We start from the raw sequence: 21,448 nt of genomic DNA, 5'->3' as shown, positions 1-21,448 counted from the left end.
GAATTATTGACTGATCTTGTCACTGCTTCAAAAGCACAAATCAAACTCTGAAATGGACACAGGCTATTAAAAGACTCAATCCATTGATCCATTCATCAATAATACTAGCTATCTCACATTGGCAAGTGTTGATATTGAGGAAAGTGTGTCATTGACCCAATAGATATCCAGAACACAAGAGTTTCATGGAACTGGAAGTTCAGTTCAGAGCAGGAGTGAGACATGGGGGGGTTTAAAACTGTACACAAACACTCCTCCTAAGCACCGTACACACAGTGGCCTTGTGTGTCTGGCCTCTACAGCTCGTAAAGCCGCTACATACTGGAGCAGTGAAACGTTCTAAGTCACGTGAAGTCACACTTTTAAAAAGGTAGCCCAACAACAGTCCTAACCGTTGTAACGCCCTGGTGGTTGAAAATGGTAACACGCACACACACACACACAGTAAGAAAAGATTTTCATTTACTTTCCCTCACCAAAATCATGACAATATAACAGTACATGGATCGATCAACGGTTACATTTTCTCTAATCTTTACAAATGTATACCGAACAAAAATATAAACACAACATGTAAAGTGTTGGTACCATGTTTCATGAGCTGAAATAAAAGATCCCAGAAATGTTCCATTCGCACAAAAAGCTTATTTTTGTCAAATTGTGTGCACAAATGTGTTTACATCCCCGTTAGTGAGCATTTCTCCTTTACCAAGATAATCCATCTACCTGACAGGTGTTGCATATCAAAAAGCTGATTAAACAGCATGATCATTATACAGGGGCACCTTAAAATGTGCAGTTTTGAGGGAGCGTGCAATTGGCATGCTGACTGCGGAAATGTCAACCAGAGCTGTTGCTGGAGAATTGAATGTTAATTTCTCTACCATATGCCGCCTCCGTCTTTTTAGAGAATTTGGCAGTGCGTCCAACCGGCCTCACAACAGCAGACCACGTGTATGGCGTTGTGTGGGTGAGTGGTTTGCTGATGTCAACGTTGTGAACAGTGCCCCATGGTGGCAGTAGGGTTAGGGTATGCGCAGGCATAAGCTACGAACAATGAACACAATTGCATTTTATCGATGGCAATTTGAATGCACAGATATCCCGTAAAAAGATCCTGAGGTCCATTGTCGTGCCATTCATCCGCCGCCATCACCTCATGTTTCATGATAATGCACGGCCCCATGTCGCAAGGATCTGTACACAATTCCTAGAAGCTGAAAATGTCCCAGGTCTTCCGTGGTCTGCATACTAACCAGACATGTCACCCACCCATTGAGCATATTTGGGATGCTCTGGATCGATATGTACAACAGCGTGTTTCAGTACCCGCCAGTCTCCAGAAACTTTGCACAGCCATTGAAGAGGAGTGGGACAATTCCCAGTCATGTGAAATCCATAGATTAGGGCCTAATGAATTTATTTAAATTGACTGATTTCCTCATATGAATTGTAACTCAGTAAAACCTTTGAATTTGTTGCATGTTGCATTTATATTTTTGTTCAGCGTACATACGGTCTAACATTTCAGTTAAACACTTTGAACGTTTTGGTGTTCAGAAATGCTTGGCTCAAGTAATGCTGATTTAGATGTACAGTTGTAAATAGTGTCTTACACAGTGTTAGCTACCAAGGTAGACCAATGACTGCAAAACGGTGATTACATTCACAGTCATCTCCAAGGCAACATGCGTATCTTGTCTGACGTAAATTTGTAACTTTGTGATCGCAGGTGATTCAAGTTTGTGGCATTGATTGCTGACTTCAGGAAGCAGAGGGAACATGCCCCGATCCACATCAACGGGGCCTGCAGTAGAGAGTCAGCTGTTTTTAAGTTCCTCAGCGTCCACATCACTGAGGACTTGACATGGACCAACAACACCACCACTCTTGTCAAGAGAAAGCAACAGCGTCCCTACTTCCTATGGCGGCTGAAGAAATTCTGCATGAGACCTGGGTCCTCTCCAAATACTATCGCTGCACCATTGAGAGCGTCCTGACTGGTTGCATCACGGCCTGGTACGGGAATTGCTCTGTCCACAACCGCAAGGCCCTCCAGCAGGTGGTAAAGATGGCCCAGTACATCACTGGCACTGTGTTCCCACCCATCCAGGAGATCTACTCAAAGCGGTGCCGGAGGAAGGCCTGCAGCAGACGGTATCGGAGCACACACACACACACACACACACACACACAAACCACAACTGCTGATACCAAAGTCTTATTATGATTGGTAAATACTAGACTCTAAATTGTGCCTTCCTGTATTACACTTATGCTAAAACGTTTATTTTATTCTACCGAGCCATTAATGTTCGTATTCTTATATTTTATTATTTCTTATTGTTGTTGCATTGTCGAGAAGGAACCTGCAAGTAAGCATTTCGGCGGACGGTGTATACCGTACATGCGACTAATACAACTGGAAGCTAGTGAATTTGTACCAAAAATAATCTCTGCCAATGAAAATAGTTCGTCGTCCGTTTGTTATCTGATGTACTCCTCACAAAGATTCCTTGATGAGTGCAGAGAGCCTCTTGAAAGCCTGTGGAGAAAGAAAGAGAAGGTACATTTATTGCCTTCAAGTGTGTGTGTATGTGTGGCTGCATTTGCATGTGTGTGTGTTTCTTTACCTCGTCGATCTGTTGCGGTGTGGAGAGGGAGAAGGCCGCTCTGACATAAGAACACGGGTCTGAGCTGTTGATCATGAATACACCTCCAGGGACCAGCAGCACCTACAGTAGGACAACAGAAAATGTTTAACCAACCAGCACCTACTACCAAATATGGACACTAATACAAAAGGGGCCAAAACTGTACTGCTGCAGTTGGTGGCTGTAGACCCTATGAGCTTCTGTCATAGTTCATTTGCTCGCTCTCTCACACACACACACACTTATCTTGAAGCTCTGAATTATGTATCATAAAACTGATGCTTGTACAGTAGATTCTGTGTGCTGATATTAAATTAGCTATTACTTTTACCATTTCCCAGACCCACTCTGTACATAACCAGCCTTTTATAATCTACTGCAATTGGCTTCAATTGTTTAGTGCAGTGTGGGGAAAATATCCCATGTTAGATTTTAAAAAGCCCCGATTGGGTTTCCTGTTCTTTCCACATAGAAGCAGACCAATCAGCGTGGATTTGGAGTGTTCTTATGTGGGCGGGGGGAAACCGCGGGATTTTAAATCCATTTGCCTTCTTGGATAATGGCAGCTTCACATACTATCCAACATCCTATTCCTGACAAGCACTAGCCCGGCCCTTAGTGAAAATCTCTTGCTGCTCATCCTGCATGCATGAGTAGGACATTAACTCCAGACAACAAAAACACACAGTAGGGTTACCTGTCGCTTGTTGTTAAAGGAGAAGTTCACTTAATTTGAACCAAATCTCTATTTTCAATGTAAATGGCATGGTATAGAAGTGTCAAACACATTTTTGGGGGATATCTACTTGCTTTCGAGAAACTTACCCCACCAGTAATATACTTCCTTATGCTTGTTCTGCAGTTGTGGGGGCACAGAAAAAACGTGAGCAAAAGCTCCAAAAACACATCAACGCTCTCAGTATGGTGATGCAGAACTTTCGCTGTTGTACACACGAAACTGTGTCAGTCCGAACTTCCTCCGCGATGTTGTATTCCACGTTGTGCGACTCGAGTGATACTTCGACGTCGCCCACGATCCTTTTCCGTGTGCTCTACATGGAGAAGCAGCACTGCTGGATAGAGGAAACGTCTCCAATGGAATATAACGCCGCGAATAACGTTCGGAATGACACAATTTCACGTGTACGACATCTAAAGACCTGCATCACTATACTGAGAGCATCGCGGGTTTCTAAAAGGAGGTATTTTTTAGTGTTTTTGAGCCTTTGTTCATGTTTTTCCTGTGCCCCTACAACTGCAGAAAAAACATAAGGAAGTATATTGCTGGTGTGGTAAGTTTCTCTAAAACAAGTGAGATCACAAAAAAAGTGTCTGGGCCCCTTCTATAACATACCATTGACATCGAAAATAGATATTTGGTTCAAATAAAGTAAACTTCTTCTTGAAGTATCTAAAATATAGATATTATAAACGACAGGGACCTCCCAAAGATACAGGACTTCCATGTAAGTGGACTGTTTTAAAAACACCAAACATAATCTCATTCAGTCAAACAGGTTGTATTAGTTTAGTCAGTGTGTGTGTGAGCTGTGGTGGAGCCCGAGATCAGGTGGGCCTGTAGGGTAGAGTTTCGACTGTGTGTGTTTGTGTACCTACCTCCTTCTCCATAGCCTTCTCCATGATCAGCTTCTGGGTGTCTGCGACGCCCTTCACCTTGATCCACAGGAACATGCCTGCAGCTGGGGAGTGCCACTCTGCCACATCTACACACACACAGAGAGAGAGAGAGAGAGAGAGAAGAGGGAAACAGAAAGGTTAGGTCTGGGTATTGTTTGGTGCAGGGATTTTCTTTCTTATTATCCCTTTGGCAAAGCACTACTTCCTCTGATGCTTTGTGATTTTAACAAGGCACCAGCACTGTGTGAGGTGCTGGCTTCATGAGTGTTTTTTTTAATGTTAGGCTTCAAATGGACACAACCATGTGAGTGAGTGAAACGCAAACCTTTGAGCCACTTGTCTGCAGAGGAGAGCATGGCATCTCTCTGTGTTCTGTAAAACTCAATCACTCTGAAAGAGAAAAGGTGTGTCCATCATACTGTAGAGTGCTGAACTGCTCATATTGTAATCAATAACCCCCCCCCCAAAAAAAGCAATAATTGCACAACAACATATAACACAAACAACTCATATCTCCAGCTATATTGACACCATATATGCTTGTTGTTTATACAGCTGCCAGTGGTACGACCTTTGACCTACCCATCTATGTGGTTGAGGAAGCCTTCTTGACCCCAGCCATGCAGCAGCTGGGACACCATGAGCTGGAGAGGGAGAGATGGAGAGAAGGAGAGAGGGTGGAGTAGTCAACACTGCATCTGTTGCACATGGGAGTTAACTCTTTCTGAATTCCATATTGTCTAGAACATTCCATGCTTCTATATCACCAAACAGATGTAACGATCAGAGAGACAGAAAGATGTGAGTATAGAGCTAGACAGTGTGCTCGTCTTTTGACTCACACATCCTCATATACCTAATCCTAACTTCCTTCTGTATGCGTGAAAATAACCCACAGATGTTACGATAACATGATATTCGTCTACAAAGAGCAGGCAGCGCGTGAGCGTGACTGTCTCGCTCTGCCACCTCATGAAAAGTGAATTAGTGTTGCATTAAAGGAAAAATCCAGAAACGTGACGATGTGGCCGGTGACACTTTGCTTCTTGAAAGTCCAATTATCTTGAAAACTTGCCCGCTGACATGCAACAAAAATTGTTGGGACTGCATCAACCATGGACCAATGAAATAAATACCAAAATATTGTTTTTGAGTGGATTTTTTTCTTTAACCTCTGACACGGATTAAACAACTAACGCTTTCTGTCGACTCTCATCTCTATGGGGGAACACAGACAATTATGCCACTAATCTATACTGAGAATGGTCCAGTACATTCACAGAATGAAATAGAACACAATATAGCAATATCTCTCTCGATGATTGCATTTCTCTTGTTGTTGCTATGGTAACTACTCACATTAAAACTGCTGCCAACTGTCTCTTCTGACAAAATAACTTAAAGAAAAAAAACAACAATAATCAAGGTCGTATTCACAAGCAACCAAATGGGAAGAAGGCAGGCCAAAACGTGAAGGGACTACCTGAAATGTTCACTACCTTGTTTTACCTTTTTTCCCCACGTTTTCTGTTGGAGAACGTGTTGCTACTTCGTGCACTAATGAAAACGCAGTTTCATGTTTTGCTGTGATTACAGTCACAGGAAAGAAGCCTCTTATGGGATTTAAACAATGGCTAGAGACTAGAGGCAAAGTAGAAAATACAACCAAACATTACAGGAAAGTAAATATGCCTGAACATATTTATTACCATGTACCATTCATTTTAATGGGGATGGTATGGCAGTTTACTAAGACATGCATGCTATTTTACTTATTTATTACTACATGCTACTACATGTGTTTCAAAGCGAATGGTGGGGTAGTTTACTACTAGGTCTACTTTTAAAGGGGAAGGTGATGCAATTTTAGAGGGGGTGATGGGGTTAGAAGTAGAGGTTCATTCACCTGTGTGAAGGTGCTGGTATGCATTGTAGAAGCCTGAATGTGGAGTACCACTCTGTCCACCAGTGGCTTGGGCCCAGTCACGAAGCCTATCCTCAGCCTGCAAAGACAGACACAGAGGGTCATACCTGCAGAGACACACACACACACACACACACACACACACACACACACACACACACACACACACACACACACACACACACACACACCCACACACACCCACACACACACACACACACACACACACACACACACCCCCCCCCCCGGAAAGGCAGACATGGGCCATTTCACTGGTGAAGGAACATCATAACAACAACAACGAGCAGTGTGTCCTCTTGTCTTTCTAGGCACAGCAGTGCTGCATCCTGTGTGTGTGTGTGTGTGTGTGTGTGGGACGTGGTTAACTATTATTGTGGGGACCAGAAGTCCCTACAAGAATAGTAAACAAACAAACATTTGACCAACTGGGGACATTTTGTTACTCCCCACAAGGTCAAATGCTATTTCTAGGGGGTTTAGAGTTAAGGTTAGAATTACATTAAGGGTTAGGAGCTAGGGTTAGTTTTAGGGTTAAGGTTAGGTTTTTGGGTTAAGGTTAGGGTTAAGGTTAGGGTAAGAGTACGGGTTAGAGGTTTGGGAAAATAGGATTTTGAAAGGGACTGAATTGTGTGTCCCCACAAGGTTAGCCGTACAATATTGTGTGTGTGTGTGTGTGTGTGTAATACCTACTGGGAATAGCACAAGGTAATTCAATTGTCCACATGAACTGGAAAAACAAGGACTCAATAACCCACTGAGTACACAGCTTCTGACAGTCTCTCGGTAAACAAGTTCTGACAACCACATAGAGAGACAGACTACAAAGTTGTACTAAAGTAGCTAGTAATAGTGTAATAACAAACTGAACAGGTCTTTTTTTAACTATATATTTTTAAGTCTTTGTATGTTTATTGGATAGAGAGATAGAGGTGAAAGGTAGGTCAGAGATTGCTGAAAGAGTAGTGGGCCGGATTCGAACCCATGCTGGCAGTGGTACATCGTACATGTGCTCCAGAGACAGCGGCTTAGACTGCTAGACCACCCTAGGCTACTGGACAGGTCTCTCTTGGCAAAGAGATGGTTCTCAATTAGACAAACCTGCATAAATAAAAGGTAAATTAATACAGTGACTGTACTTCCTTCTTCCTCCCTGACCTATGACCTCTAAACCCACATAGTTGCCTTGGCGATCTGACAGTCTGCCTCACCCTGATGACAGGATCTTTGAGAAGGAGTCTGTCCTGATGATTCTCCCGTCAACGTCCATGGAGAGAAATGTGGGAGCCCAAGGCTGCAGAGAGGGAGAAAGACACATGAGCAGCCTGTTCTATTATATACAGTAGGGGTGATGCCAGTGCAGTGTCCCAATAAAACATACAAAGTCATAATACATTAAACAATTAAACAATTTTTACCTTGTCAAACTGTAGGAAGTAATAGGGGTCGTCCTCAATAATAAGGAGGTCATACTGCCTGGCAAGCTGTCAAAACGACAACAAAATCTTGACTCATTCTGTGAAGTAGACCTTCAGGGAAATCATTATTCTACAGAGGCCTGAATTGAACTAGCACAATCATTCCAGAAAGAAACCCTCCCTTTCCCTTCGCTCCCATATGCATGAGTCAGTAACCTGACCAGGACCGTGTCAAACTCTGGCCCTATTTGAATAAGCCTGTTAAGGAAATCATTAATAAGAACTAGAACAATGGATTCAGATTGGGTCCCTCCCAATTTCCTTCCCGAATGTCCGTTGGTCTGGTCCCAGATCCGTTTGTGCTGTCTTGCTAACTCAGAGACAGCACACAGGACAGCACAAACAAATCTGGGACCAGGCTATAGACACTATGTGTCATTGTGGCTGTAATATACACTATGGCTTTGTACTCTGCAGTCTGTATTCTATTCAAATTGGTTGCCTCCCTTTCCTTCCCTTTCCCTTCCTATCCAATCGAACTCAAGAGAATATTTTTCAATAGAAGCATCTCTAACATCAGATATGTACAGTGCGGTATCCCTCAGGGCAGTTGCCTTGGGCCGTTACTCTTCTCTATTTTTACAAATGATTTGCCACTTGTCTTACAAGAAGCTAAAATGACTATATATGCTGATGATTGCACATTAAACACATCAGCACCTACAGCCAGTGAGCTCACTCAGTCTCTCAGCAAGGAGTTACAGTCAGTGTCAGAATGGGTAATAAACTGTTCTTAAATACATCTAAAACCAAAAGCATTGTATTTGGTTCAAAGCATTCTTTTAGACCTTAACCTCAACTGGAGTTGTGCATGAAGGGTGTGACCATTGAACAAGTTGAAGAAGCTGAACTCCTAGGAGGAACATTGGATGGTCAGTTATCATGGTCAAGTCAAATTGACAAAGTTGTTGTGAAGATGGGGAGAGGTATGTCTGTTATATAAACATGTTCTGCGTTTTTGACACAACGATCAACTATACTAGTTGTTCAGGCTCTGATCTTGTCCCATCTTGATGCCTGTCCGATAATGTATTCAGGTGCAGAAAAGACAGACCTGGCTAAGCTGCAACTGGACCAAAACAAAGCAGCACGCCTTGCCCTTAACTGCACACACAGAACTAACATCAACAACATGCATCATAGTCTTTCATGGTAGAGGGTTGAGGAGAAATGGACTACTTCTCTTCCTGTCTTTTTAAGAAACATTTGTCTGTTGAAAATGGCTAAACACTTGTCTAATCTATTTGCATACACTTCAAACAGACATACATACCCCACCAGCCATACCACTATGTGTTTCTTCACGGTAACCAATACAAAAACAGATTTAATGAGTCGCTCAGTTATGTGTAGAACCATGTCATCATGGAATGCTCTGCCACCAGAGGTTACTCTGGCAACAAAAAAAAAGCTTTAAAAAAATGATTGTATCAGAATGTCTCTCAGCTTTTTAAAGATCTAATTGAACTGTACATAAGAATATGAAGATGTACTGTATATATGAATAGTGTGTAAATAGTATTGTTGTTGTCGTCTCTTGGTGTCTTTCCAATATATAACTCCTATTTTTATTTTGAATGTAATATCATTTTGAATGTAATATAATATCTTATGTTGTTCTTGTCTATATCTGTTCTGTACATTGTCATGTATTTGTACGTTTTATGCCGACCCCAGGAAGAGTAGCTGCTGCATGTGCAGTAGCTAATGGGGATCTGTTTGAATACTTCCTTGAGGTTTCCTTGAGGTAAGCACTGATCTAAAAGCATTTGGAGAGGTGAAAGCAAGGTTACCACCCTGCTACTTTCACCAATTCAGATCTGGGACTACTTCAAGGAAAGTAGGAAGGAAGGATGCATTTCTGAACTATTTGAATAGGGCCTATGGGTCTGCAGACTTTACCGTACCTCGTAGACCTCCCTCTTCCTCTGGGTGGTCATGGAGGCCCCGGTGGGGTTTCCTCCATTGGGGATTGTGTAGAGGACCCTGGGTACGGTGCTGTGTGGCTTGTGGACATCTGCCGGGTCCCAGCGGGACAGGACCTCCTTCAGCCCACCCGGGATCATACCGTGCTGATCACTGGGCACATTGATCAGGTTACATCCCAATGGCTGGAGCTTGGGACGGCGAACACAGTGTGTGAGTGAGAGTGTGAGAGTGAGTTTTTCTAACTGTTACTATTAACATTATATTGTTGTTGTTTATCATTATCCGTCAGATTTTGATTTATCAATAGTGGCCTTGCCATTCGTGCTAATAAAGATTATCTGAGTGAGTGAGTGAGTGAGTGAATGCGCGACAAGAGAGAGAAAGTGATTATATGTGTGTATCTGTGTGTATCTGTGGTTGTGAGTAGAGGTTCTTACTGCAGCGAGCGTTCCAGAGTACGTGGGGGCGTCCAGAAGAACGTTATCTCCAGGATTTACAAGCATTTCAAACACCTGCCAAAAACACAGAGAAAAGTAATAGAGGGGAGGGCAAGAATAGGACAGGCTCATGGGATCACCGGATCATTAGTGGTAGTCAGACCTAACTTACCTTCCTTGCACTTCTCTTCTCTGCTTTATTAAGGAACCTGTTACCTTCTGTGACTGTGATGTGCGGTTGTCGGAGCGAGCTATTTTAAGATCAATACGCTAACAGTAAGTCGTTCTTGATAAGCGTCTGCTATATGACTAAACAGGAAATGTGGTACCTTGCAGAGACCCTCTTGGCTGCCTGTAGTAACACACATGTCCATCTGGCCCTTCTCAGCGCTGTAGTTGGCTGTAGGAGGGTTGTGAAGGTTCTTCTGAAGGTTCTTCATCCAAGTCAACAGCTCCGGGATTCTATATACGGTAGACAGAGGCCTACATTTAAAAAACGTTCCATTCATAGGGGTCGAATCCTAACTTAAGTTGAACTTACAAATTGACGTCCATGTGAGACTAAGTGAACATATTGACTTAAGTGGAAATTCAGATTCCCTCATCATGAATAACCTGCAGTTACAAAACATCACCTTATCTTAACCTCACCCTACTTTATCTAACCTTATCTTATTTCCTTGAAAAATTTCATTTTTTAAAGCAAGAAATAGACCCAATCATTAATAATAAAACTCGAATAGCAGCCAGGGTATGTCGTAATAAAATGTTCTGTTTTGACATCCAGTAAAACGTTCATCCTAGTGTGCGTAATAGGGTGCTTTTTAGGAAGCAGCCTTGGCTTTATCGTCCTGTTAGCTCTTATCAGAAGTGATTAAACCAACGCTGTGGAAAGCAAAGCAGCGGGTGAGAGCACACGCACGCACACAGGTTGAGAGCTCTACAGACCAATATGAATCACTATTTACTATTTAGACTGTTGTAAAGGTAGATAAGAAGCTGTTAAGAGATAACCTTCTGCCACCGCCATTAACTAGCATAGGTGTCATGCTGTCCTAACCGTTTCAAGGGACAGCGTTGACCAGTTCAAACACGTCGCAATAAAACTCGTTTCAAACCATTCATGTCCGCAGGACTCTACATTCTAAACTCCTGACCGTGCGTAGAGCTAGTCATGTACATTACTCTGTTGGTGTCGCGGAGCCCTTTCAAAGGCTATGGCCTTGTTGACTCTTTCCTATCGCGCTCTGAAGAAGCTTCCGCAGACTTCTGAATGATTTCTGTGGGCTAAGAGACGCTACTTAACAATACACAACGGGTGTGTCCAAGATAGCACCGATTCCCTATAAAAGTAGTGCACTACACTGAGTGTACAAAACTTCTTTACATGACAGCTTTCACCTGGTCTGTCTATGATCCCTTACTGAAGTCACTTGTTAAATCGACTTCAAATCAGTGCAGATGAAGGGGAGGAGACAGGTTAAAGAAGGATTTGTAAGCCTTGAGCCATGGGTTGTGTATGTATGCCATTCAGAGGATGAATAGGCAAGATAAAATAGATAAGTGCCTTTGAACAGTGTATGATAGTAGCTGCCAGGCGCACTGGTTTGAGTGTGTCAAGAACTGCAACGCTGCTGTGTTTTTCACGCGCAACAGTTTCCCGTGTGTATCAAGAATGGTCCACCATCCAAAGGACACCCAGCCAACTTGACAACTGTGGGAAGCATTGGAGTCAATATGGGCCAGCATTGCTGTGGAACACTTTCAACACCTTGTAGAGTCCATGCCCCGACAAATTAAGGCTGTTCTGAGGGCAAAAGGGGGATCAACTCAATATTAGGAAGGTGTTCCTAAGGTTTTGTACACTCAGTGCATGTACAGTGCATTCGGAAAGTATTCAGACCCTTGACTTTTTCCAGATTTTGTTATGTTACAGCATTATTTTAAAATTAATTAAAAAAATTAAAAATGTTTTTTCATTAATTAATAAAACAGGGTTTTAGACATTTTTGCAAATTTATAAAAATAAGAAAAAATAAATACCTTATTTACATAAGTATTCAGACCCTTTCGTCTGAGACTCGAAATTGAGCTCAGATGCATCCTGTTCCCATTGATCATCATTGAGCTGTTTCGACAACTTGATTGGAGTCCACCTGTGGTACATTCAATTGATTGGACATGATTTGGAAAGGCACACACCAGTCTATATAAGGTCCCACAGTCAGAGCAAAAACCAAGCCATGGGGTCAAAGGAATATCCATAGAGCTCCAAAACAGAATTGTCGAGGCAGAGATCTGGGCCTCCATCATTCTTAAATCGAAGAAGTTTGGAACCACCAAGACTCTTCCTAGAGCTGGCCGCCCGACCAAACTGAGCAATCGGGGGAGAAGGGCCTTAGTCAGGAAGGTGACCAAGAACCCAATGGTCACTTTGACAGAGCTCCAGAGTTCCTCTGTGGAGATGGGAGAACCTTCCAGAAGGACAACCATCTCTGCAGCACTCTACCAATCACACGTTTATGGTAGAGTGGCCAGACGGAAGCCACTCCTCAGTAAAAGGCATATGACAGCCGGCTTGGAGTTTGCCATAAGGCACCTAAAGACTCTCAGACCATTTGAAACAAGATTCTCTGGTCTGATGAAACCAAGATTGAACTCTTTGGCCTGAATGTCAAGCGTCACGTCTGAAGGAAACCTGGCACCATCCCTACGGTGAAGAATGGTGGTGGCAGCATCATGCTGTGGGGATGTTTTTCAGCGGCAGGGACTGGGATAATAGTAAAGATCGAGGGAAAGATGAACGGTGCAAAGTACAGAGAAATCCTTGATGAAAACCTGCTCCAGAGCGCTCAGGACCTCAGCCTGGGGCGAAGGTTCACCTTCCAATAGAACAAAGACTCTAAGCACACAGCTAAGACAAGGAAGGAGTGGCTTCGGGACAAGTCTCTGAACGTCCTTGAGTGGCCCAGCCAGAGCCCGGAATTGAACCCGATCAAACATCTCTGGAGAAACCTGAAAATAGCTGTGCAGCAACACTTCTCATTTAACCTGACAGAGAGGATCTGCAGAGAAGAATGGGAGAAACTCCCCAAATACAGGTGTGTCAAGCTTGTAGTGTCATACCCAAGAAGACTCGAGGCTGTAATCACTGCCAAAGGTGCTTCAACAAAGTACTGAGTAAAGGGTCTGAATACTTAAGTAAATGTGATATTTCCGTTTTTATTTTTAGTACATTTTCAAAAATGTCAAAACTGTTTTTTGCTTTGTCATTATGGGGTATTGTTTGTAGATTGATGAGGGGGGAAAACTATTTAATCCATTTTAGAATAAGGCTGTAATGTAACAAAATGTGGAGAAAGTCAAGGAGTCTGAATACTTTCCAGAATGCACTGTATATACAAAATAGGGTGCCATTTTGGACAGACCCAATGTCTTCTCAGTCACTGACTCACCCGCTGGAGGAAGAGTACTGCAGAGCCCTCTTCATCATGGTCTCGTCGAAGGTGAGCATATCCCCGTTCTTCACCTGGATGGAGCAGGACTGGAAGGGGAACGTGTTGGGGTTGGGAGCCCCTGCGGCCAAGGAGATCATGGATGGGGGTGACCTTTGCTGGATCTCAGCTTTGGGATGGAGGGGGGCAAGACAGATAGGTTACAAAGGTACCAATGAAATAAAAATATCTGAAAACTGACAAAGAACAAAAATACTAAAGAGAAATTCTACATGGCAAAACACAGAATATAGCAATACGGAATAGAGCTCTACAACCATGAGGACTTACTTAACATTCGGATAGGTGAGGGCTTCCGAGCTGCACTGACAGCTGTCAAAAACCGAGCGTAGTTCATGGCTCCTGTAAAATCACCTAACAATCAGCACTGACAGAGCAAGCTTGCCTGTGGTGTGTCAATCGCACCTCCTGGGGAATATAGATACACAATGTGACAGTGCATGATGACACATGGATAGTTGTGGATTCACTTGCCTACTAAATACTAATGCAATGTTGATTGTTGGGTCAAGTTACAAAACATGGAAATAATGTCAATTTACTTGTTTTATCATGGTATAATGATGGGATGCATTCATTACACAATGGTAAGTTTGAGTGTGATATCGTTGGCACTTACTGTGCAGCCCCAAAGTCCACCAGAGGACGCTATTAGAATAATGGCGCCCTCTGCCAAACCTTGGGGCTAGCTACTATGTTGTTTTGCTTCTGCCGTATAGCAACACTGAAGTGGATTATCGTGCACTAAAGGCGGAACAAATATAGGAACAAGTAGAAACATATGCACGGAGTTAGACTGAAATACACTGCACAAAAATCTTAACACAGGAATAAACTTCAGAAGATCAACAACCGATTAATATTACAACCACGTTTGTTTCATGACTGATCTTGCGTATCTTGTGCTTAATCGTACAGTGGCCGCTGCTGGATAATGTATTTTTCCCACTAGCAATAGTCCACACAAGTGGCCGGTGTGTGGACTACATTACCCAGGTGTCAAAATATTATATAATTTTGAGAATACTGTACAGTAATTGTGTAAATCAACTAACTACATACATTCTAAACATGTATAATTGCTCCCATGTCCCCAATAATAAAATCGTAACAAATGATTTGAAACAATTTATGAATTAGTGGAACAGTCGAGAAGCCAAGTCTAGACAGTACTTTCATGGCAGCAGCGTATCCGAATCCACATTCACAATCGTATTCGAAGCCGCAAGGAAAAGTCTACGTTGCTGCTAGCGTAACTTCCTAGCTAGCTATTAGTTTTGATTTCATTGTCTTGTGTATTCTTCAATGACTCTGCATTACTGTCATGTTTATACAAACAACGGGGAAATGCGTTGAAGGAAAGCAGCTTCATCCTTACCTTGATTCGTGAGCAAATAGCGTTAATTTATCGAAAAGGCAGCCAGCTAACTTTAGTTAATTATTCCAGCTAACGTTAGCTAGCTAACTTTAGTCAGTTGTATTTTGTCAAGCGACAACACATGTTGGGCTTGCAAATGCTTAATCAAAGTAGACTATTTGCTACTTATCACGCTATCAAAGCGCGTGACAACTCTCGAGTAGGTGGGTCGTCCCGTGATGGCATTGAGTAGCTAGATAGCTACACAGTAACAAACATTTTGTTTACCTAGCGAACAGCTGCTGGCGACTCTTCCGTAGATGGAGCAAGGCCAACTTGCTAGGATGTAGACTGGCAGAACCCGTTTTCTGGTTTTGATTGATATATACAGTCGTTTCAATGGGGAAAAGGAAAGACATGATCCACCCAAGGTTTATTTTAGGTGAGTTGTTTGTTTACTGTTGATGTTATCCTCCCATCTCTCAAGCATGGTTTTGAATTGAACAATTTACACCATCAGATTGACTACCAGACATATAACATATTATGAAGTGTCCAGAAGCCACTAACGTTAGCCATTCTTTTGAGACATACATGGCAACATAATAATAATAATATGCCATTTAGCAGACAGTCAGCCATGCATGCAGATTGGGGCGGCAGGTAACCTAGTTAGAACGTCTTGCCAGTAACCGAAAGGTTGCTGGATCGAATCCCTGAGTTGACAAGGTAAAAATCTGGCCTTCTGCCCTTGAACAAGGCAGTTAACCCACTGTTCTCCTGTAGGCCGTCATTGTAAATAAGAATTTGTTCTTAACTGACTTGCCTAGGCCGGAGCCATACTCTACCAACTGAGCCGATAACAACACTATACACTACCAAATAGACTTTGTTTATATATCTTGTCTACATCTCTATTTGTTGTCTGTTACTACAGGTGATGGAGACCATGTGGGCTTACACAGCCTGCATAAGAGGAAACACAAAAAGCACAAGAAGAAGCATCACCGAGACAATGGGCACAGCTCCTACTCCGAGGCCCTGGAGTCAGACTCTGGGATTGTGGTCAAGCCCCCCACACAGCTCAGACTCAAGATCAAACTGGGAGGCCAAACACTTGGGACAAAAAGGTGAGACCTCGCTGCCATTTTAATAGTCTCGCTTGACAGATTTAAAAAAAAAAATGTTGCACAGCGATTTAAGTCAATAAGTCATCGTTTTAGTTAAAGTATAATATTTGGACTTGAAGTGACACATCCGAATTGCCCACTTCGTGCAAATCCGCGTGAATGCGTTGTCTTTTCCTTTGATATGACATACAAATTATTTTCAGCCTACGTTTTATTTCAGGGCTGGGTTTTATTTGAATGATACCACCCATTAGCATGGCATTGTTTATTAATCAGAAACAGCTGCAATGTTCTTCCTCTTCATGACTGAGATGACACTAAACAGCCTTGTCTCTTTTGCCATAGAGCAAACAACCATAGGGGGTGTAAATTTATGTTTTTTTCACCAGCACTTTTGACATTTTAGCAGAAAAGTATCATAATCCATTGGATAATTTGTAAATTTTCACTTTTTTTGTTTTTTGTTAGTCTGGATTTAAAAAAAGATACCTGACGATTTTAGAAATGGTATAATTGCGTGATATGATGCCATTTTGCAAACCCGCTCCCCCCGATGCCCCAAGATGAATGGCTTTGACCACTAAAGTGTTGCTTCGCTACACGCTCCACTGCTTTGATTGGTGTAACGTTAACTAGAAACCACAAGTGTCTATCCAGATCATGAAAAGGCACCCGCGAAAGAAATTCAAGGGACTTATAGTTACTTGTCATTTGCGGCATGCATGAGCAAAGTCATTGTAGCCTATCATTTCACTTCCCTGTGAGAACCATGAGCACAGGCTGACTTGGCGTGCTGTACCGCATCCAAAGCCTGCCAGCAGCCTACCAAAAGTTGCACTGTGTCCATTACAATGTAAATAAATAAAAAATAATAATTGCATATCAGCAATCTTTCAATAGTTATCCATATTACCGGAGTTTCGTCTTACTCTTTCTAACATTTTATTGAAATTCGACCCTTCTATTTTATCAGGTAAGTTGACTGAGAACACATTCTCATTTACAGCAACAACCTGGGGAATAGTTACAGGGGAGAGGAGGGGGATGAATGAGCCAATTGGAAGCTGGGGATGATTAGGTGGCCATGATGGTATGAGGGCCAGATTGGGAATTTAGCCAGGATACCGGGGTTAACACCTCTACTCTTACGATAAGTGCCACGGGATCTTTAGTGACCACAGAGAGTTAGGACACCCGTTTAACGTACCAACCCGAAAGATGGCACCCTACACAGGGCAATATCCTCCATTTCTATGGTAGTTTCGCGGCTGCAATAAAGGGAAGATGCCAAAACTTTGGAGATAATAGAGATTGGCAGCATCTAATGGGGATCCATAATAAATACAAATAGGCCTTTGGTTTCCATCTGTGGTGAGGTTTTCCCTAAATCCAGCTCCTGAATAAGCTGTAGATCCAGCTTGCTAATCTTTTGAATACGGTGGAGTTAAAACAAAACTTAAACAGCAACAACATTAGCTAGCTAGATTAGGTTAGCAAGATAGCTAGCTAACCTTATCTAGCTAGCTACACTGACAGCTGTCAGTGTCCTAATTGTTGATGTTTATTAACTCCACATGGAAATTCCCAATTCGTGACTATGTACAGTACAGTATCGTCATTCTTCGGAGGTGAAACCTGAACGTGCATTTCTTCTGTAGAACAGGAAATTATGTCAAAATAGTGGCAGCAACTTCATCTGGGGGGTTCCTTTAAACGTATGGTTTGTTGTTCTCTCTCTCCTTCTTTTCTCATGAACCAGTGTGCCAACGTTCACTGTGGTCCCTGGTGTAGCCCGCTCCCAGTGTCCTCTAATGATCGAGGACGACGATGACGACTCTGATGATGATAAACCTTCTGAGGGTGTTCCACTTGAGCAGTACCGGGCCTGGCTTGGTGAGTGCAAAGGTCTGTCTCTTACATTCATCATATCCACTCATGTTCAATATAAAAGTAATTATGTGCTTAATGTGACTTATTTACTATATATACACTCCATATACAGTGCATTCGGAAAGTAGTCGGACCCCTTAACTTTCTCCACATTTTATATTACAGCCTTATTCTAAAATTGATTAAATCGTTTTTTACCCCCTCAATCTACACATAATACCCCATAATGACAAAGCAAAAACAGGTTTTTAGAAATGTTTGCAAATTCATCAAAAATAAAAAACTGAAATATGACATTTCCGTAAGTATTCAGACCCTTAACTCAGAACTTTGAAGCACCTTTGGCAGTGATTACAGCCTCGAGTCTTCTTGGGTATAACGCTACAAGCTTGGCACACCTATATTTGAGGAGTTTCTCCCATTCTTCTCTGCAGATCCTCTCATGCTCTGTCAGGTTGGATGGGGAGCTTTGCTGCACAGCTATTTTCAGATCTCTCCAGAGATGTTCAATCGGGTTCAAGTCCGGGCTCTGGCTGGGCCACTCAAGGACGTTCAGAGACTTGTCCTGAAGCCACTCCTGCGTTGTCTTGGCTGTGTGCTTAGGGTCGTTGTCCTGTTGGAAGGTGAACCTTCGCCCCCAGTCGTAGGTCCGGGATGCTGGCCTTCCAGGCAGAGTTGCAAAGAAAAAGCCATATCTCAGACTGGCCAATAAAAAGAAAAGATTAAGATGGGCAAAAGAACAGATACTGGACAGAGGAACTCTGCCTAGAAGACCAGCATCCCGGAGTCGCCTCTTCACTGTTGACGTTGAGACTGGTGTTTTGCGCGTACTATTTAATGAAGCTACCAGTTGAGGACTTGTGAGGCGTCTGTTTCTCAAACTAGACACTCTAATGTACTTGTCCTCTTGCTCAGTTGTGCACCGGGGCTTCCCACTCCTCTTTCTACTCTGGTTAGAGCCAGTTTGCGCTGTTCTGTGAATGGAGAAGTACACAGTACTGTACAAGATCTTCAATTTCTTGGCAATTTCTCGCATGGAATAGCCTTCATTTTTCAGAACAAGAATAGACTGACGAGTTTCAGAAGAAAGTTCTTTGTTTCTGGCCATTTTTGAGCCTGTAATTGAACCCACAAAATGCTGATGCTCCAGATACTCAACTAGTCTAAAGAAGGCCAGTTTTATTGTTTCTCTAATCAGAACAACAGTCTTCCGCTGTGCTAACATAATTGCAAAAGGGTTTTCTAATGATCAATTAGCCTTTTAAACTGATGAACTTGGATTAGCTAACACAACGTGCCATTGGAACACAGGAGTGATAGTTGCTGATAATGGGCCTCTGTAGACTTTCCATAAAATAATCTGTCATTTACAACATTAACAATGTCTATACTGTATTTCTGATCAATTTGATGCTATTTTAATGGACAAAAAATGTGCTTTCCTTTCAAAAACAAGGACATTTATAAGTGACCCCAAACTTTTGAACAGTAGTGTATGTATTCACACCCCTTTGCTATGACACTCCAAATTGAGCTCAGGTGCATCCAATTTCCTTTGATCTGTATATATTTTTCAATATATTTGCATACATTTCTAAAAAACATGTTTTCACTTTGTCATTATGGGATATTGTGTGTAGATGGGTGGGAAACAAATCAATTTTGAATTTAGGCGGTATCGCAACAAAATGTGGAATAAGTCAAGGGGTATGAATACTTTCTGAAGACTCCGAATAAATAAGTTCACTGCACAAGGCAAATGTTTAATGTAATTTCAGTGAGCCTGTTTCTGTCTTTGCCAAACATGAAGTGTTTGAATAAAATGGCATGCTATTTAATATCTTTTTAATATCATAACCATGCACTTGTTTTCTTTCTGTTCCCTGCCTCCAGATGAGGACAGTAACCTGGACCCGTTTCCTCTGCCGGACTCAGACTCCCTGGGTAAGCCGGTGGACGAGGAGGAGAAGTGGCTGGACGCCCTGGAGAAAGGAGAGCTGGACGACAACGGAGAGCTGAAGAAGGAGATCGATGAGTCCCTGCTCACAGCCAGACAGGTAATGTAACAAGAGAGCAGGCCTCAGACTAGTCTGTCATATCAAGGTAGGGATGACTTTCACTTGACCACGTGGTTTGACTTGAATTTTGCCAGGTCACAATATGATCTGAGAAACGGCTATTAGATAAAGGAAAATTCCAGCCAAAAACGTTCTTTTGGTATTTGTTTCATTAGTCCATTGTTGATATAGTCCCTAAATGTTTTGCATGGCAGAAATTAAGTTTGAGATATTTCTGTATTTTGAAAGTTATGTATCTTAACTTGATTGCTGACATGCAAAACATTTAGGGACTATATCAACAATGGACTAATAAAACAAATACCCAAAGTTTTCGTGTGGTGTTTTCCATTAAAAACTTGGAAGATTACAGAAAATCCTGAAATATTTATGTAAAGCTTTAGGTCTACATCCTACTGAACCTGAATGCTTGTGTGTGTGTGCTTCTGCCTTACAGAAAGCCCTCCTGCACAAGCAGCAAAACCAGCCCCTCCTGGAGCTGCCCATGGGCTACAAGGAGAAGGAGATGACCACCGAGATGATGCAGAAGAGAGAGGAGTGTGCCCGCAAGAGGCGCCTGCAGGCGGCCAGGAAGGCAGAGGAGGACAAGAACCAGACCATCGATAGGCTCACCAAGACCTCCAAGGCCAAGATCAAGGGTATGAGGGAGCGTAAGTCCAAGCAGGCCCAGTGTCCCATGGTCCGCTACTGTGACTCAGCCCAGGGAATGGGGATTTCGTTCCCAACAGGGGTGCTTGCCCCGACCCCGGCTTCCCTGTGCCCCCCTCCCCTGGCACCGGTAGGCTGCGGGATAAACGGGTGCAGTAATCTGAAGAGGTACTCGTGCTCCAAGACTGGGATCCCTCTCTGTAGTCTGGACTGCTACAAGAAGAATCTGGTCCTTGTTGTGGAGAGTGCCGCTTGAATTTGACCGTTTTCAAATGTTTTGGCTTGTTGGCAGTTCACTTTGGTGCTAAATCCATGGACAATGTGTTAGTTTTTTTGTATTTTGACAGATTATGAAAAGGCATTTTTCAGTTTTTTTTCTTCTCTTTTGTGTGATGTTATATAAGTGGTCATTTCAGAATGATGTATACTATCAAGAGTTCAAACCAATGCATCAGTCAGTCAATTTAGTCATGATACTAAGATGACATAATGGAGGCTACAGCAACACTAGGCCCTATCAGACAGCATGTATTTCTTTCATTTCTAGATCCTTAGTTTGTGGAAGTCCACATAATGTACATTGAATAAGAATTTAAAAAGGCAAGCTTATTTTTGTAACAGCAGGACTGAAATAAGAGCGCTGTTTGCCTGATGATCATGAAGGACTTTCATTTGTATAAATGTATTAATTTTGGCAAGCAGAAGCCGTAACACATAACAGCAATAACATGTTTAATAAATTGAGAAAATGA

General features: G+C 42.5%; 3 protein-coding genes across 7 annotated transcripts in view; 2 read left to right on the top strand and 1 right to left on the bottom strand.

Moving 5' to 3' along the window:
- The window catches only part of clcn3 (Cl-/H+ antiporter 3), a 73,208-nt gene extending 71,062 nt beyond the window's left edge, over positions 1–2,146 (top strand). Inside the window, exon 14 of the mRNA XM_014206962.3 lies at positions 1,733–2,146. Coding sequence (XP_014062437.1) covers positions 1,733–1,736 — 4 coding nt within the window. The 3' untranslated portion in view covers positions 1,737–2,146. The remainder of the gene's footprint in view (positions 1–1,732) is intronic.
- On the bottom strand, positions 441–15,359 carry aadat (aminoadipate aminotransferase). 4 transcript variants are annotated; one of them, XM_014207077.3, is made up of 14 exons: positions 15,239–15,359; positions 13,864–13,935; positions 13,534–13,702; positions 10,408–10,540; positions 10,079–10,153; positions 9,620–9,829; positions 7,653–7,718; positions 7,446–7,528; positions 6,199–6,295; positions 4,875–4,936; positions 4,618–4,682; positions 4,272–4,378; positions 2,634–2,735; positions 441–2,545 (listed from the first exon to the last, which is right to left on the bottom strand). In XM_014207077.3, the coding sequence occupies exons 2-14, from the start codon at positions 13,928–13,930 to the stop codon at positions 2,504–2,506; spliced, it is 1,278 nt and encodes a 425-aa protein (XP_014062552.1). In that variant the 5' UTR covers positions 13,931–13,935; positions 15,239–15,359; the 3' UTR covers positions 441–2,503. The 4 variants fall into 4 exon arrangements, with proteins under 4 accessions (XP_014062552.1, XP_014062549.1, XP_014062551.1 ...); XM_014207074.3 differs by having other exon boundaries at positions 13,864–14,001; positions 15,239–15,357; XM_014207076.3 differs by having other exon boundaries at positions 14,972–15,260.
- On the top strand, positions 15,132–21,448 carry LOC106608882 (INO80 complex subunit B). Of its 2 annotated transcripts, none has more exons than XM_014207080.3 (5): positions 15,132–15,392; positions 15,888–16,080; positions 17,840–17,973; positions 19,864–20,027; positions 20,485–21,448. In XM_014207080.3, the coding sequence occupies exons 1-5, from the start codon at positions 15,350–15,352 to the stop codon at positions 20,950–20,952; spliced, it is 1,002 nt and encodes a 333-aa protein (XP_014062555.3). In that variant the 5' UTR covers positions 15,132–15,349; the 3' UTR covers positions 20,953–21,448. The 2 variants fall into 2 exon arrangements, with proteins under 2 accessions (XP_014062555.3, XP_014062554.3); XM_014207079.3 differs by having other exon boundaries at positions 17,840–17,985.

This window comes from Salmo salar, chromosome 07 (genome assembly GCF_965601325.2).
Source record: "Salmo salar chromosome 07, fSalSal1, whole genome shotgun sequence".
NCBI lineage: Eukaryota > Metazoa > Chordata > Actinopteri > Salmoniformes > Salmonidae > Salmo > Salmo salar.
This window is presented reverse-complemented; position numbering and strand designations above follow the sequence as displayed.

Excerpts from the sequence above, each read along its gene's own strand:
- aadat (XM_014207077.3), bottom strand. The coding sequence starts at position 13,930 with ATGAACTACGCTCGGTTTTTGACAGCTGTCAGTGCAGCTCGGAAGCCC. Across the intron at positions 7,529-7,652 it reads ACTTCCTACAGTTTGACAAG|CCTTGGGCTCCCACATTTCT; the intron begins GTAAAAATTGTT and ends CCCTCTCTGCAG. Across the intron at positions 4,683-4,874 it reads TTCCTCAACCACATAGATGG|AGTGATTGAGTTTTACAGAA; the intron begins GTAGGTCAAAGG and ends TTTCTCTTTCAG.
- LOC106608882 (XM_014207079.3), top strand. The coding sequence starts at position 15,350 with ATGGGGAAAAGGAAAGACATGATCCACCCAAGGTTTATTTTAG. Across the intron at positions 15,393-15,887 it reads CCACCCAAGGTTTATTTTAG|GTGATGGAGACCATGTGGGC; the intron begins GTGAGTTGTTTG and ends CTGTTACTACAG. Across the intron at positions 20,028-20,484 it reads CCCTGCTCACAGCCAGACAG|AAAGCCCTCCTGCACAAGCA; the intron begins GTAATGTAACAA and ends TCTGCCTTACAG.